This window comes from Choloepus didactylus, chromosome 15, assembly GCF_015220235.1.
Source record: "Choloepus didactylus isolate mChoDid1 chromosome 15, mChoDid1.pri, whole genome shotgun sequence".
In the NCBI taxonomy this organism is placed as follows: domain Eukaryota; kingdom Metazoa; phylum Chordata; class Mammalia; order Pilosa; family Megalonychidae; genus Choloepus; species Choloepus didactylus.
The window spans coordinates 47462949-47476617 of NC_051321.1; the positions used below are offsets into that span (position 1 = coordinate 47462949).

At 36.1% G+C, this 13669-nt stretch overlaps 1 protein-coding gene across 3 annotated transcripts in view; it reads right to left on the bottom strand.

Annotated features, from left to right (window-relative positions):
- A1CF (APOBEC1 complementation factor) overlaps window positions 1–13669 on the bottom strand; it is an 87677-nt gene that overhangs the window by 54981 nt on the left and 19027 nt on the right. For 2 of the 3 annotated variants that reach the window (XM_037804814.1, XM_037804813.1), the window contains exon 2: window positions 8203–8346. In XM_037804814.1, coding sequence (XP_037660742.1) covers window positions 8203–8301 — 99 coding nt within the window. In that variant the 5' untranslated portion in view covers window positions 8302–8346. Of the gene's footprint in view, window positions 1–5210; window positions 5435–8202; window positions 8347–13669 lie in introns of those variants that run through there. The other variant, XM_037804815.1, reaches the window with a different exon arrangement.

The following is a 13669-nucleotide window of genomic DNA, read 5'->3' on the forward strand; positions in this document are numbered from 1 at the left end:
AAAAAAATCTGAAGTTGTCTGCAAGTGGTCGACTCTGAGATCCAAAACACCTGTCCATGCTTCCACATATTTGGGCCAGTATTGAAGCCAATAAAATAGAAAACATCTTGTGCTTCTGTTTGAGGGAAAGTACCATAATGCAGAGTTTGCATAGATTTCATATACAACCAATTCTCTCTCAGACTATTTGAGGAAAAATTTGTTGCTGTTTGAAAACAGCTTCTGGAACTCATTTCTGTGTCTTGCAGAAGTGCCCATCACATATTGGGCACATATTCTCTCCACCAAAGGAGGAACAGAACTGCTTCTTCATTTGGAGTTTCCCACACCATGCTGTGGCATGTCTGACTGGTAGAAGTAAGACTTCTGAGCTTTAGAATAAAATTGGCCTGTGGGTAGGCAGGGTGTAAAGCTCAAAGAAACACATGATGATCTATTGGTCCCATCTTGTTCTCATGCTTATTTCTACCTATTTAAAGAACCGTATTGGTGTACTTTGTGTATGACCCACGCCTTTGGACAGCAGGGATGTGAGCAGGTGGTGAGAATAGGCAATAAAAGAAAGGGCTGGACTCAGGAGCTATATTTGACCATGAAGTCAAATTCCTATTTCTGTCCCCAGGATTTTTGTGTAGTGGTTGGAAAAGAATGTCAGGACTCCAGTGTTCTTCCATCTGCTTCTCTCTGACTCTGTCTAGATGAAGCCAATTAATAAACTCCGGGGTCTTAAAGTTACTTATTTTTATTATGTTGTTTGTAGACAAAATACAATTTAAGAAATACCCAATTAAAATTTCCAAAGAGCATTACACCAAACCAGAGAGAGGGGGGAGTTAACTTAATCTGGGGCACTTTTAGAAAAGGAGAATTTTTCTAATCAGATTTATGTTGGTCTACCACCATACCTTGTACCGTATGGCCTGTATTATTTGTTGATGAATTGAATAAATTAGCATTAAAATTTGTGGTTACATTGAAACTCCATATAACAGAACATGCATGGAAAGCAAAGTTAAAAGTGCTACAATTATGGAGCCAGGATTTGAGGGGTGGAAATGAAACACTCTTTCATTCCTGGTTTGAGGGCATTGTTTTCAGGAAACCAGGTTCTTGACTGATCAAGAGAGGCAGGGAAGGACAAAGTCCGCTTATATCTCTTATTTGCCCTCTGTGATCTTACTGGATCTTTGGAATGAAAATATACTAACGTCTTCACTGCTCAAAAGTGTTGTGCTTTTAAAAATATTTTGATTTTGGTTGAGAGATACTGCACAAGTGATCTCCCTGCCAGGGGTGCTGTTTTCTCCTTGGCTTGTGCAAGTTTGGTCTCAGCCTCATTGTCACCTTTTTATAAGTCTCAGCCTCAATGTCACCTTGTCTGAAGGAGGCCTCCTGCCATTCTCTGTCACACAACCTGTTTATGACCTCCATGGCGCTTATCATCATCTGTAATTATGTTGTTTATTTCTTTACTTGTTTATTTTCTGACTTCCTCATGAGAATAATCTTCATGAAGGCAGGAACCCTGTCTTTCTTTGTTGAATCAATAAGCAAATTTACAAATGAATGAATGAGCGTTCACTGCTTGAGTTAGCATGAGTGGGCAGGACAAGGAGGATGCACCCACTTCCTTTAAGGACTCTTAAATGCTCCTTATGTTATAGGGAATTTTCTTAGAAAATTGTGGATTAGTTTCTAACCTAGAGCCCTAGATTAAGGAATTGAGTAGGTGTTGGCATACCTTTTCTGTAAAGGGTCAGATAGTAAATATTTTAGGCTTTTTTTAAAAAAACAATATTTTAAAAATGTAAAAATCATTCATCACTTGCAGTCACTGCAAAAACAGACAAGAGCCACATTTGCCCTGGGGTCGTAGTTTGCCAGCTCCTGATTTATGTCTCTACTGAATTGTCTAATTCTGGGGCTTGTTTCCAATTGCAAAATAAAAGGACTGGACTACATCAAAATTAACAAATTTCAAAAATATTCAAACTTAGAAAGACTAGTCTAATGAACCCAGGTACCTATCACCCAGCTTTAATAATGAAGTTTTCTCCATAAAATTTTCCCAATTTTTGTGCTCTTAGTTCAATGATTCTTAGGAAATTTTTCTACTTTATGAGAGTTTTTCCTTATAATAAAAATAATCTATATTCATTGTAGAAAGTTTGGAAAATAGAGAAGAGCATCAAGCAAGAACAATTTACCCATCATCCCACAACTCAGAGATTTCATTTTGATATGTTTTTCCAATATAATTTTTTGTTGGGTGTGAATAAGATTTTAAAATATTATTTGGAAATTTAAATATACAGTTTTGAATTCTTATTTTTAGCTAAACATTACAACATGGACACTTCGTGTTTTTAAAAATTCTTTGAAATCATAGTTTTACATGACTATATAATTTGGAAATATGAGTGTTATGTTTTGTAATTATTGTTGTTTTGTTGTCTTTAATTTTTAAACATTATATTCCACTATGATGAATATCATGTCTAAATATTTGTCTTCATTTATTGGGGCAAAGAGTATGATTATGTTTAAGGTTCTTTACATAAAGGTATCCTCATATTTTGTGGCACCTATAGGTTTATTGCTCATTCGATGCTGTCTTTTGTTGTCATTTTTAATTTTGGATTAAATTCTTTTTCATCCAAACTATAAGCACTTTACGGCAAGCACTACATCTCATACTTCTATAGTCCCATGGCTTAGCGCTAGCACAGTATCTACAATAATAGGGACTAAGGAAATAAAACAGAAAAACAAAAGAAAACAAAAAGCTTGATTTTGACCAAGGATAACCATTGGTTTAAGAAAGCAATGGGACAATCATACCTCATAAAAATGTATTGTGTTATAATGATTTTTAGAAAATATATTATCAATAGGGTAATTGGGCAAACAATGCTAATATATACTTTATTTTGAATCATTTAAAAACAATATAAGATTAAGTATCCTGAGAATACTTTAAAAAAATTCAGTTTTAGTATTACTAAAATTGATGTAAAATGACTCTACATTGGGTGGAAAGTTTTCTGAATATATGCATCTATGAAAATGTCTTTTCCTGGTTTTAAGGAGAAATTTCAGGTAGAAGGAGCGTCACATGTCACAGAGCTTATGACATCATTAATGCTTTTTTTGAGGAAAAGACCATTATAATGTGATTCTTTTTCCTTTGATTATCAAATAAATATATGCTAGTTTTAGAAAATTTTGGAAGTACATTAAAGAGTGAAACAAATAAGGAAAAAACCCCACACAATTTCATTACCCAAAGAAATACAATTCACGTGTTAATAATACAGCAAACTTCCTTCCAAAAAATTTTATATGGAATAATGCAATTATGAAGTTTAAAGTTAAACTTGTCAATTTTTATCAATATTATTTATTGAATGCCTACTGTATGCAGGATACTCCATTAGGTCTCTTTTATTCTCTGAAGTGCTTTGATAAATTTATACAGCCATTGATATTCAAAAGATATCCAGTGATAGAAAATTATATCACAAAGTCTATTTTTAAGCCCTCATTACCCATGTCATTGCATCAGTTGCTATATAAAAGACTGGCTCATGTTATTAAGTAACCCTCAAATTCTATTTTTAAAAACTGTATTTACCCTGCTAGTGATAAGAGAGCATAAATTAGTTACCCTTTGTGTATTGAATTCTTGTTTTCCAAGTATTCAATACTCAATATCACAGAGAGCAAGGATACAGCAAAATTAGATCCTTCAAACCCTAACTGGTAAATACCATAAAACTTTACATTATCATTAAATTACTATTTTATAGATATGCTCCTGAATTGTATTAAGCCTTTTCTTTATCTTCATGTTTGTACATGGATTTTTTAAAAAGTAAACTGAAATTGCCTTCTTTTTGATTAATAATCATACTAATCTTTCCTATAGTCAAGCATAGGAAGACTGAAGTATAAAGAGGGCTAAAGGATTTTTCCCTAAGTTATAGAGTTTGAGGCTGTGTCTAGCCACATGCCTGGTTCTCCTCTTGCAGCCACATAGTCCAGCTCACTAATCAGTGACCAGACCCATATTCAGCAGTTACTGGAATCACGAAATCAAGACTGTTAGAGTGGGGTGGGACCAGTTGGATCTTCTGGGCAATTAAGGACCAGACAGTGAAGGGACTTGTCCAATGTCATACAACTTGTGTGTGGCAGAGACCAGGTCAGCTTACAGATCTTCTGACTTGAGGTCTTGAATGATTTTCCACACTTTGTGCCAAAGGTGGGAGGGATTTTTCAATTCATTTAAAATGATTGAACTGAGTCATGTATGTATTTACACCTTGATTAGAGATTTAGGTCTAGATAACTAGTTTTTGGAATTTTAAGTTTCTATATTACTGGAGAATTTCTGATCCAATAATCATTCTGATAACGAACATTACTGAAAGTGAATCATGTAACAACGTTTAGTCTCCAACAAAATATTTTTTGACTGTTTTGGCAAGTTCTTCTCTGAAATTGCTTCCATAGAGATCACATTATAACAATTAGTTCTACAAATCTTGCTAGACTTTTTGTTGTTTTACTCTTCAAAAAGTTCCTCTAAATTGCATAAATAGAATTCAACTTATAAGAAGACAATTAATTTTCACTTATATAAATCCAAAATGGTAAAATATGTTATTTGGGAGGGATAAAAGCTTTCACTAAATACAAACATAATGGACTAAATAAACCAGATCTAATATAAAGTAGTTTCTTTGAAAATGTCCACACACAAAAAAGTTCTATAAATTTTGCCAGAAATTTTGGCACTGAAATTCTGTCCTATAAATCTCAGACAAGTTGCCTAATCTCTTTGTGCTTTGTTTTCCTCATCTGAGAATTGAGGACAATCATCGTAGTTACCTCACAGTGTTGTTGTAAGGATTAAATGAATTAATATACACAAAGCAGTTAGCATGTAAGTGCCTGATAGATGTTTACTATTATTTTGTTGTTGTGTTTATTGTTATTATTAAGTTGCAATGTAAATACTCATTATTAACATTTCTGAATGTAACTGAATCCATAAGTTGGAAGTAATATGCAGATTGGCCGTACATATTTAGAGGTATTTTATTTGAAAATATTTTTAATTTCAAAAGCAAAACAGTCATATTGCTTTTTCTCTCTACAGTTTAAATGTTCTTGAATCATAGCATCACATTTGTAAAATTACCTACCTGGTTATTTGAGTCTAGTTTTAAAAGAATAGCTTTATTTGCACACTTTTTACATAGCTGTAGTAATGTTACAATTTTTTGTCCTGTGGAATTTTCAAATGATCACTTTTAATGACTAAATGCTTCATTGGTAACACTATTTTAAGGTGGAATGGGACTCTTTTGGTCTCCATTTGAGATATGGCTCACTCGGCAAACCAAGTCACTGGACCATCAAGTAGGACCTGTAAAAAGAGGGGGCAGGAAACTGTTCATGCCTTCTTAACTGAACATCACGCAGATTAGACAAGAGGTTGGAGACTTGGGGAAAAAAGGTTTTGGAGTTTGTGCAAGGACTTTTAGATAACACTGCTGGTTTATTATGAATTCTATTTCCCCATTAGTGGGAGGAATTGGACGGCACTTCTCATTTTACCTAAAGCAGGACAGCAGACTGGTAAGGAGACCACTCAGAAAGCTGGGTACATATTCTCTGTGTTTTGGGAATACACCTCAGGCTGGTGGAGCTAAACTTGCTACTGAAATACCTAAAGGTGACTGATGGCTTGGCCTACTGCTTTGATGATGAAGAGGAGAGGTGGTTGATTTAGGTCACATGTACTTCCAGATTTTACTGGCTTAGAGAATATGTCAGTGTTTTTTAAGGATACGTGAAGTTTAGCCACATGGAGGAGTCGAGGGTTATCTTAAATTCTGTCCAAAAGGGCTGCCTGGAGTGTCAAAAAGCTCAGCAGAAGGCTGAGGCTGAGGAACTCACCAGTCAGAGGAGAGTGCAGCCAGGAGAGAGATCCCCTGAACTGTGTTTAGGGATGTCTCTGACAATCCTAAAGAATACCCCACAAGCTTTAAATACTTGCCAGACTCATAGAGCCTAATGCCAGTGTCAGTCAAGTAAGAGCTTTCCTGTCCCCTCTCCTTTGCTTTTATCCCTCCCTACTGCTTCAACCCAGAGTTAGACATTGTAGTTAGGAACATGGTATGGGAAGAGTAAAAGCATAAATCAGTGGAATAGGAAAGAAATCACCCTCCACCGCCACATATTGGGAAAAGGAAATAGCTGTAACTTTGAACTAAAGTTTTTATTATAATACTGGACTAGACACATTAATTACTCACTGGAGCATCTTTTATTATCTGAAAGTTACCAGAAAAGTTGTGACTTGCCCTTAATTTCATCTGGGGGAAAAGAAAGAAACAGTGTCCAGAATAAAATGAAATGGACAATTTAAATTGTTTGAGGATTATTTCCCATAAGTTTTGCTTGCTCAATGTAATGATTATACAGCCATAATTTACTTCATAGGTTCCTTATTTTAATACATTTAAGTTTGGGATATTGAGATATTATAAGTAATGTCACATTGATAGGTTTGTACATATTTGTGTTATGATAATCTGGACTACCAGAGATATTTTCAGAAGGGGAACACTCTTATATATAAATATTGACAAAATGCTTTTCAAAAGAGTTGAAATGCTTTCTATTATCACTGTCTTTGCATGAATGTTTCTGGACACCGAGAAGTTAAAAAAGAAAAAAAAAAGCCTGATTGAAAATTTTTTTCATTTCATAACATTTATGGAAATACGGATTACAAAGGAAAGAAAAACCTGTTTTCAGCTAATTGTACCTGAGCAGACATTAAAAATTATTATTCTGAATGTATTTGTTTCATAGACTGTACATTGTATAGAATTTTTCTGTGAATTATAAAATACCCCTTTTATATTCTGAAAAACCATGTAAAACTATATGGAATCAGTAATTCATTTTGAAGAACATTAATTTTGAAGAGAAAAACATTTAAAAATTTACTATCTTAAAATAATTTGACCTTTATTAAGTACTAAATAAAACTTGTAATACAACAGTATCTCCCTTGGCTTAAATGAAACTTTAAAAATTCAACCATGAAATAGCAGGTATTTTCTGAAATTGTAAAAGTCTAAATAAACACACTTTATTAGGATGAAGAATAATACATAACTTTGAGCATCCTATTATCTCTAACAATGCATGCCGTCACTTATAAGATTAGTTGAAAACCAGAAGTAATATATTTTGCAGCAATCTGACCAAGGGAACATCTACTATTAAGATGCTGTCTTATATTCTATTGTTAATACCTACATTTGACGACTGTATTTATAATTGTACCTAGATTGGTACAGTTAGAAAAGTTATGTGTGTGAAATACAATAGCTGAGGAATTAAAATATTTTGTCTCATGTAACAAGAGCAGCATTATTTCCTTAAATAAGATAATTAATTTATATGCCTAATACAAGTTTGCTTTTTAATGCATTATAAGTTCTGTAAAGGAGGTTAACATTAAATCAATAATAATAACAAATAATTTTTAACAACCAACATGTATGAATAGGCAGTTTTAGGTTTGTGACCTTCTGTTTCTTCCTTTTCAAAAATGCTGAACGTGGACAGGTGTTTATCTTATTTATCCTTGGCTGTATGGATTGTTGTTCTGAGAAAACGAACTGTAATAGCTAGTTTGACTAAATGGTCATTCCTTGGATCCCATACCTTGCGGTTTTCAGCATCTACAATAATCACTCTGGAAATTAAGGCTAGTTCCTGGGTAGTTAATTCTTTGTTGATTCCCACAAATACTAAGTTTTTCCATCCTCAGCTATTCTACTTCACAAATATCTTTTCACAAATTCAGGCCAACTTTCCTGTATCAAAATGTCCTTTAAAATTATGATAGTCCAGTAAGTGTGGATACTCATTTTGTTTCAAATGATGAGTTAAGACTGAGTTGCCAACCCAGAGTAGAAAGAACATCACTTGCAAGGTCACCTGCAAAACTGAAATGATGCAATTCCCTTCTCCTTTGGAAATTTTCACCTCAAACAGGGCATCCACCTAAAGAGGTACACAAATGACTGTCATGTTTTGCTTCTTAGGGCCACTAATATTCCCACCACTCTGCAAGTTCAGTGGTTCTCAGCAGATGTCACAAGAAGTTCCTACCTGGACCAAGCTATATCCTGTGCGCTGGACGAGTGTACGGAGGGCTGCTTCCTTCTGGGTGCCGCTCAATCCATCCCCGGATTTTTTATTTGATTCCATTGAGAGTGATTATCAGCAAAAAATCAGGTTAATTAGGGTTGCTCACTGAAACCAAATTTAAGATAAATTAAGTAAATTACTGTTGCCAAGTCCAAATTGTCCTTTTCATAAAGGACATCTTTAGGAAACATTCTCTACAAATGAGTCACAATGAGAGCAACTAACAACCACATGCACACAATGGCAGGTTAAATGTCAGATTCTGCCCCCTCATTAAAAATGGGTTTTTAAAATATGTTTAATTTTAGTTGAGATTTGGAAGTCAAAAGCAAATAATACCCATTCTCCAATTAGAATGCAGATCAGTAATTCTCAAGCCAGTTTCCTTGGGATGTCACCAAATGGTCAAAAACAAATTAGCTCACTGCAATTAAAAATATACTGAATGGTCATTGTAGATGTGGGACAAGGGCACTGTCATCAGATCAGACCAAACTAGGGTAGGGTGTCAAAGTCTCAGAAAACTGAACTTCATGTATCTGTTCTATGTGTTACCTAACACATTTATCCACTTATCATCTCCAAAGATAATTCCTACAGCAGGGCATGCTGCTGTCAGATACACAGAAGTCAATATGCAAACTACTCTATATCATAAAAATGTGACATCAATTCTAGCAAAGCAAGACAATGGATCCTCTTGAGTGAGTGTTGGAAGAACCTACTAACACCTGGATCATAAGCCATGTAGACATGACTCAGTAGAGTATGTGAAGACCTCTGCAAATTCTAAGAAATTATGAAAATTCCATATGTGTCAGTGTTTGTGTACATACATATGGATATGTGAGTTCAGCATTTTCTTGTTTATTCTTTCTACTTGGGGAGCAGGATTTACACTCCATTCCAAATGTGATGGTTGGTCAAATTCACAAATTCCCAGAGCAATGATCATGACCATTATGAAGGTCGAAGGCTGTGACAGTGAGAAGCCCTCAAGCTCCCGTGTGTGTAGGTACATATGCTGCCCTGCTGGCTTAGGTATGGGTGGCTCAGTGAAGGGTTTATGCTGAGCTCCTGCTGCTTAGTCTGCTCTGCCAACCCAATGCAGAGGAAATGTATTTTGCAACAGTTTGAATCAAATGCAAATCTAAGGTATTTGCCTAATGCCTTCTTTTATTTTCTGTCCTATTCAATTATGTCTCCTATACTACTTTTGGTTTCCATTTAGAGACTCAGAATGAATAGGACAGTTAGTAATATAGGAAACTGGATCAAAAACTGAATGACGGGGAAAAAAAGAGTGAAGCTGAGGTGAACATTTCAGTAAAATGCAGCTTTAAAACATTGTGTTACAAAGTAATAGAATAAAAAAAGTTCCCAAACTAATAGATAAGCATCACTTAAAAGGTAATATTTTCAATATAATTTAGAAAACCAAAGAAAAAATACATGAAATTCCAGAGAGAGAATATCCATTAGCTGTTAAACAGACAGAACAATTTCATCCTCTATATGTAAGCATGGGCATGTGTTGCCTGCAACCTTTCTGATAATTCTTGCTTGCTTCCTGGCCAATTCCATCCGTACTCATTCATTCTTTTGAGAAGTGACTAGTTAGTGCTCTCTGTATGCCAGCTCCACCCCTTGTCCCACTTGCATTGTGTTTTACAGGCATTCTGCTAACTCTTAAAGTTAACAAACCAGTTTCAGTGTCTGTCCTTTGCAAAAGGTAGTGGTTTTAAAAAAATCCCAAATTAGTATTGTGGCAAAGACAAATTGCAAAGTTTCTTTCTAACAAATCATAGTGGTGATTTGATACATACATAGCAATCCTGGTTGGGGCATGTTCTTGTACTGACAGATTTGCAGTGTAAACATCTTTCTATGGGCACTACAAGGTGAGGGTAAACACCTGGATTCAGTTTACAATCCTAAACTGCTGTTGAAAATAGTCATAGAAATTTCTGTGAAAAAAAACATAAATCAAGATGGTATCCTTTTAAAATGGATAGTCAAGCAAATAAATAAAATCACAGAAGACATTTTGAAATTTACAAAGAAAACTAGTCTTTAAGATAAGATCTAACCTTGCCTTTTCCTAGATATTACTAAAATCGTTTTTGTTCATCAGGACACTCTCAAACTCCTGCACTGGAGTGGATTTAATCTGCAAGAACAGAGACCATGGTCGAACTGGGGTCTGTTACGGTTATTTATGCATGCCTTACAGCTGAAGGCAAAGTCGATAGCCTGTTGGCCAAGTTTTAGATTTGCTCTTCACAGAACTTCATCTTTTCCATCAAAAAGATAACAGTTCATGGTGAAACAAGTTTGCATTTCCAAAACCTACCCTTAGTTTTGGTTAATAATTAGTAAGTATGTTGAAGGTATTTTGACATCAGAAAGGTCTTTTTGATCACATACAAGTTTACTCTTAAATTACCAAAAAAATCTATATAACATCAATACAGTCTCAAGTCACCAGAAATCAGGACTTGAAAATAGATTGCAGCGTTTGCTAGAAGATGGACTTGATCTACAATTTTTGTTTCTCAAAAACACACCTCTCCTTCTACCCTGACCTAATTTGAATCCCAGAAAAAAATATTTTTTTAAGGAGGCCAAGCTTTTGTAAAAATTTTGGTCAGTTTGAAATAAAAGTTTTGCAATACATTTGCTAACTTCAGCATCTTTTGTTTTTTCCAGACCTGAGACTACTACATTCCAAAAGAGTAGTCCCCAATTTAGATTATCGAGGGAATGCTATTCAAAACCTGTACATCACAGACATTAAGATAGCTGGAGGTAGAAGAAGGCACTGATGAGTATATACCATTAATTAATTAAAAAGTTATTTGTTGAGTATCTACACTATACTAGGAATTGTTCTAGACACTAGGGATATGGCCGAGAACAAAACAGACCCCCCCCTCCCCAAATCTCCTGGGTGAGATAGGCAATAATCAAGATAAATACGTAAAACATACAGTGTTGCTTTGATAATTTATAAGGAGAAACAGTAAAGAATGGAAGAGGAATATGATATATGCATATGGGTGAACTTTTAGATAGTGTGGACTTGATAAAGTGAATTCGGGAAGACACCTGGCTGAGGTGAGGGACATGTTTGGAGTAGAGCATTGCAGGCAGAGGGACTGCCTGGTGCAAGGGCCCCGAGGTGGAAGCATGTTGCTGCCATAGTGAGAAGGCCAGTGTGGTGGAAGCCAGAGGCGAGGGAATGAGGAGGGTCTGACATCAGAGAGGTAATGGGAGAGCAGATCACGTAGGAACTTGCAGGTTATAGCAAGAACTTTGGCTTTTGTGCAAAGATGTGAAACCAGAAGATTGACATGATTTGATTTATGTTTAACAGGATCACTCTGGTTGTCGAGAATACATTCAAGGGGTTGGGGGCAGGGCCAGGACTTCGGTAAGGCAAGTGAGGTGTCATGCAAATACAGGGTTGGATCCTGTTTTTTTGTAAAATGTTGGTATGTTATTCATTCTTGATTTTTTTGCACTGATTTTTTTTAATACTGTATTAAAATATTATTTGTCTTGATTGCTGAGTGTTTTGGTGGCCCCTTAAATTTTGCACTCCAGGCAAGTGCCTCACTCTAGTTGGGGGATGGTCAAGGACAGAAGCCAGGAGATCAGTTGGAAGCTATTGCAACATTTAGGCAAGAGATGATGGTGGCTTGAACTAGGATGGTGCAAGTGGCCAAATATTGGATCTATTTTATGGGTGGATTGTATATGTTGTAGGAGGGAAAATGAGAAGTCGAGGATGAGATATTGATTTGGAAGAATAGAGATAATTTCCTGATGATGTCATCAGTGTAGAGATGATATCCATGAAACCAGATAAGATCACCTAGAGAGTAAGTAGAGGAAAGGTCCAAGGACCTTTCTCTGGGGCACTTCAACTTATAGAAGACAGGAAGATAATGGGCAGCCAACAAAGGAGACTGAGATGGAGCAGGTCGAAAGGTAGGTGGAGAACTAGGTGAGTGATGTGCTTTTGCAACTAAGTAAAGAACAGGCTGTGAGAACAAGTGGGTAATCAGCTGTGCCAAATGCTGCTAAATCAAGTCTCACCAAGCCTGAATAGGAACCCAGACCCTGGAGCTGGACTTCCCATGTTCACATCTTCCCTCTGTGTCTTACTTTGTGACCTGGGCAAATTCCTTAACCTCCCATGGTCTCAGTATACTCAACTGAGCCACTAATAATGTCTCTCTCAGGGTTGTGCTGTTGTATTACATGAATAAATACATTGAAGGGGCTTTGGAAGAGTTCCTGGCAGAGAATAAGTGCTAGATTAGTGTTAAGCATAGATATGCAAAATCTAAAAGAGGAGAAACAGAAGCGATATAATCATCAAGCACCTCATCTTCTCAATTCGGAGCTTCTGCAATAAGAAATTCCACATGTTTGTGGAACAGCACAGTTACTTAGATGAGAATGGCTGAGAGAAGAAAGGGACAAGGAAATCGAAGTTGGATGGAGGAAGGGTAGAGTCAGTATTACAGGAGAGAGTCATAATCTCCTGAAGCATTAGTTTCCTCATTAGGGAGCACTCGAACATGGCTTTCCACTCCTGTTAATACCTCATGATGGAGGAGAGAAGCAAGAGTGGAGGAATAGCAAAGTGCTGCCAGAAAAGGCCTATTGGAGATGACAATATTTCCTTGTATAATTTGCATCTTTTTCCCATATATTCATTCTAAAAATGGGGTGGGAAAAGAACAAATAGTATGAAAAGACAGAGGTCTCCTGTACTTCTGTTAGCTTTCATTGATCTGTGGTCAATGTCTTCCCACCCCCTTGGGCAGCATCTTTTTGTCTTTAGCAGTGGAACACTTTGTTCAAATGTTTACCTCCCACCAAACTTGCTATGTAACAGCGTTCTCTTCTTGTATTCCTCCACCTCCATCCTAATGGAAACGCCCTGAACCTCAGTTTCCTCATAGATAAAATTAGGATAATAAGAGTTCATACCTGATAGGGTTGTTTTGAGGATTAAATTGAATAAATTTAAAATACCTAAAGTGATTGCTAGTGTTTAATAACTTAAAAATATGTGGGGAGGATAAATTCCCAAGTCCTTAGCATGATACATCGTCCCTTCAGGAGTACATTCCAGACTCCCCTTCTAATGTCACCCACACATCCCCCTCTCTTGCCGTACGGAATTACTGTTTTCTTATGCCTCAGCTCTTTCTGCTTGGAATGCCCTTCCCTTCTCCTCACATCTCCTGACTTCACCAGACTGGCCCTACCTTTCCTTCCTGACTTCCCGGAAATGTTGCCTGCTCTGTGAAGCTTTCTCTGTTGCCCTCCATGGGTAAAATTACGTGCCCTTCATCAATGCTCTCAAGAAACACTGTACATCCCTGTATTGTTACACACTACACTGAATTTG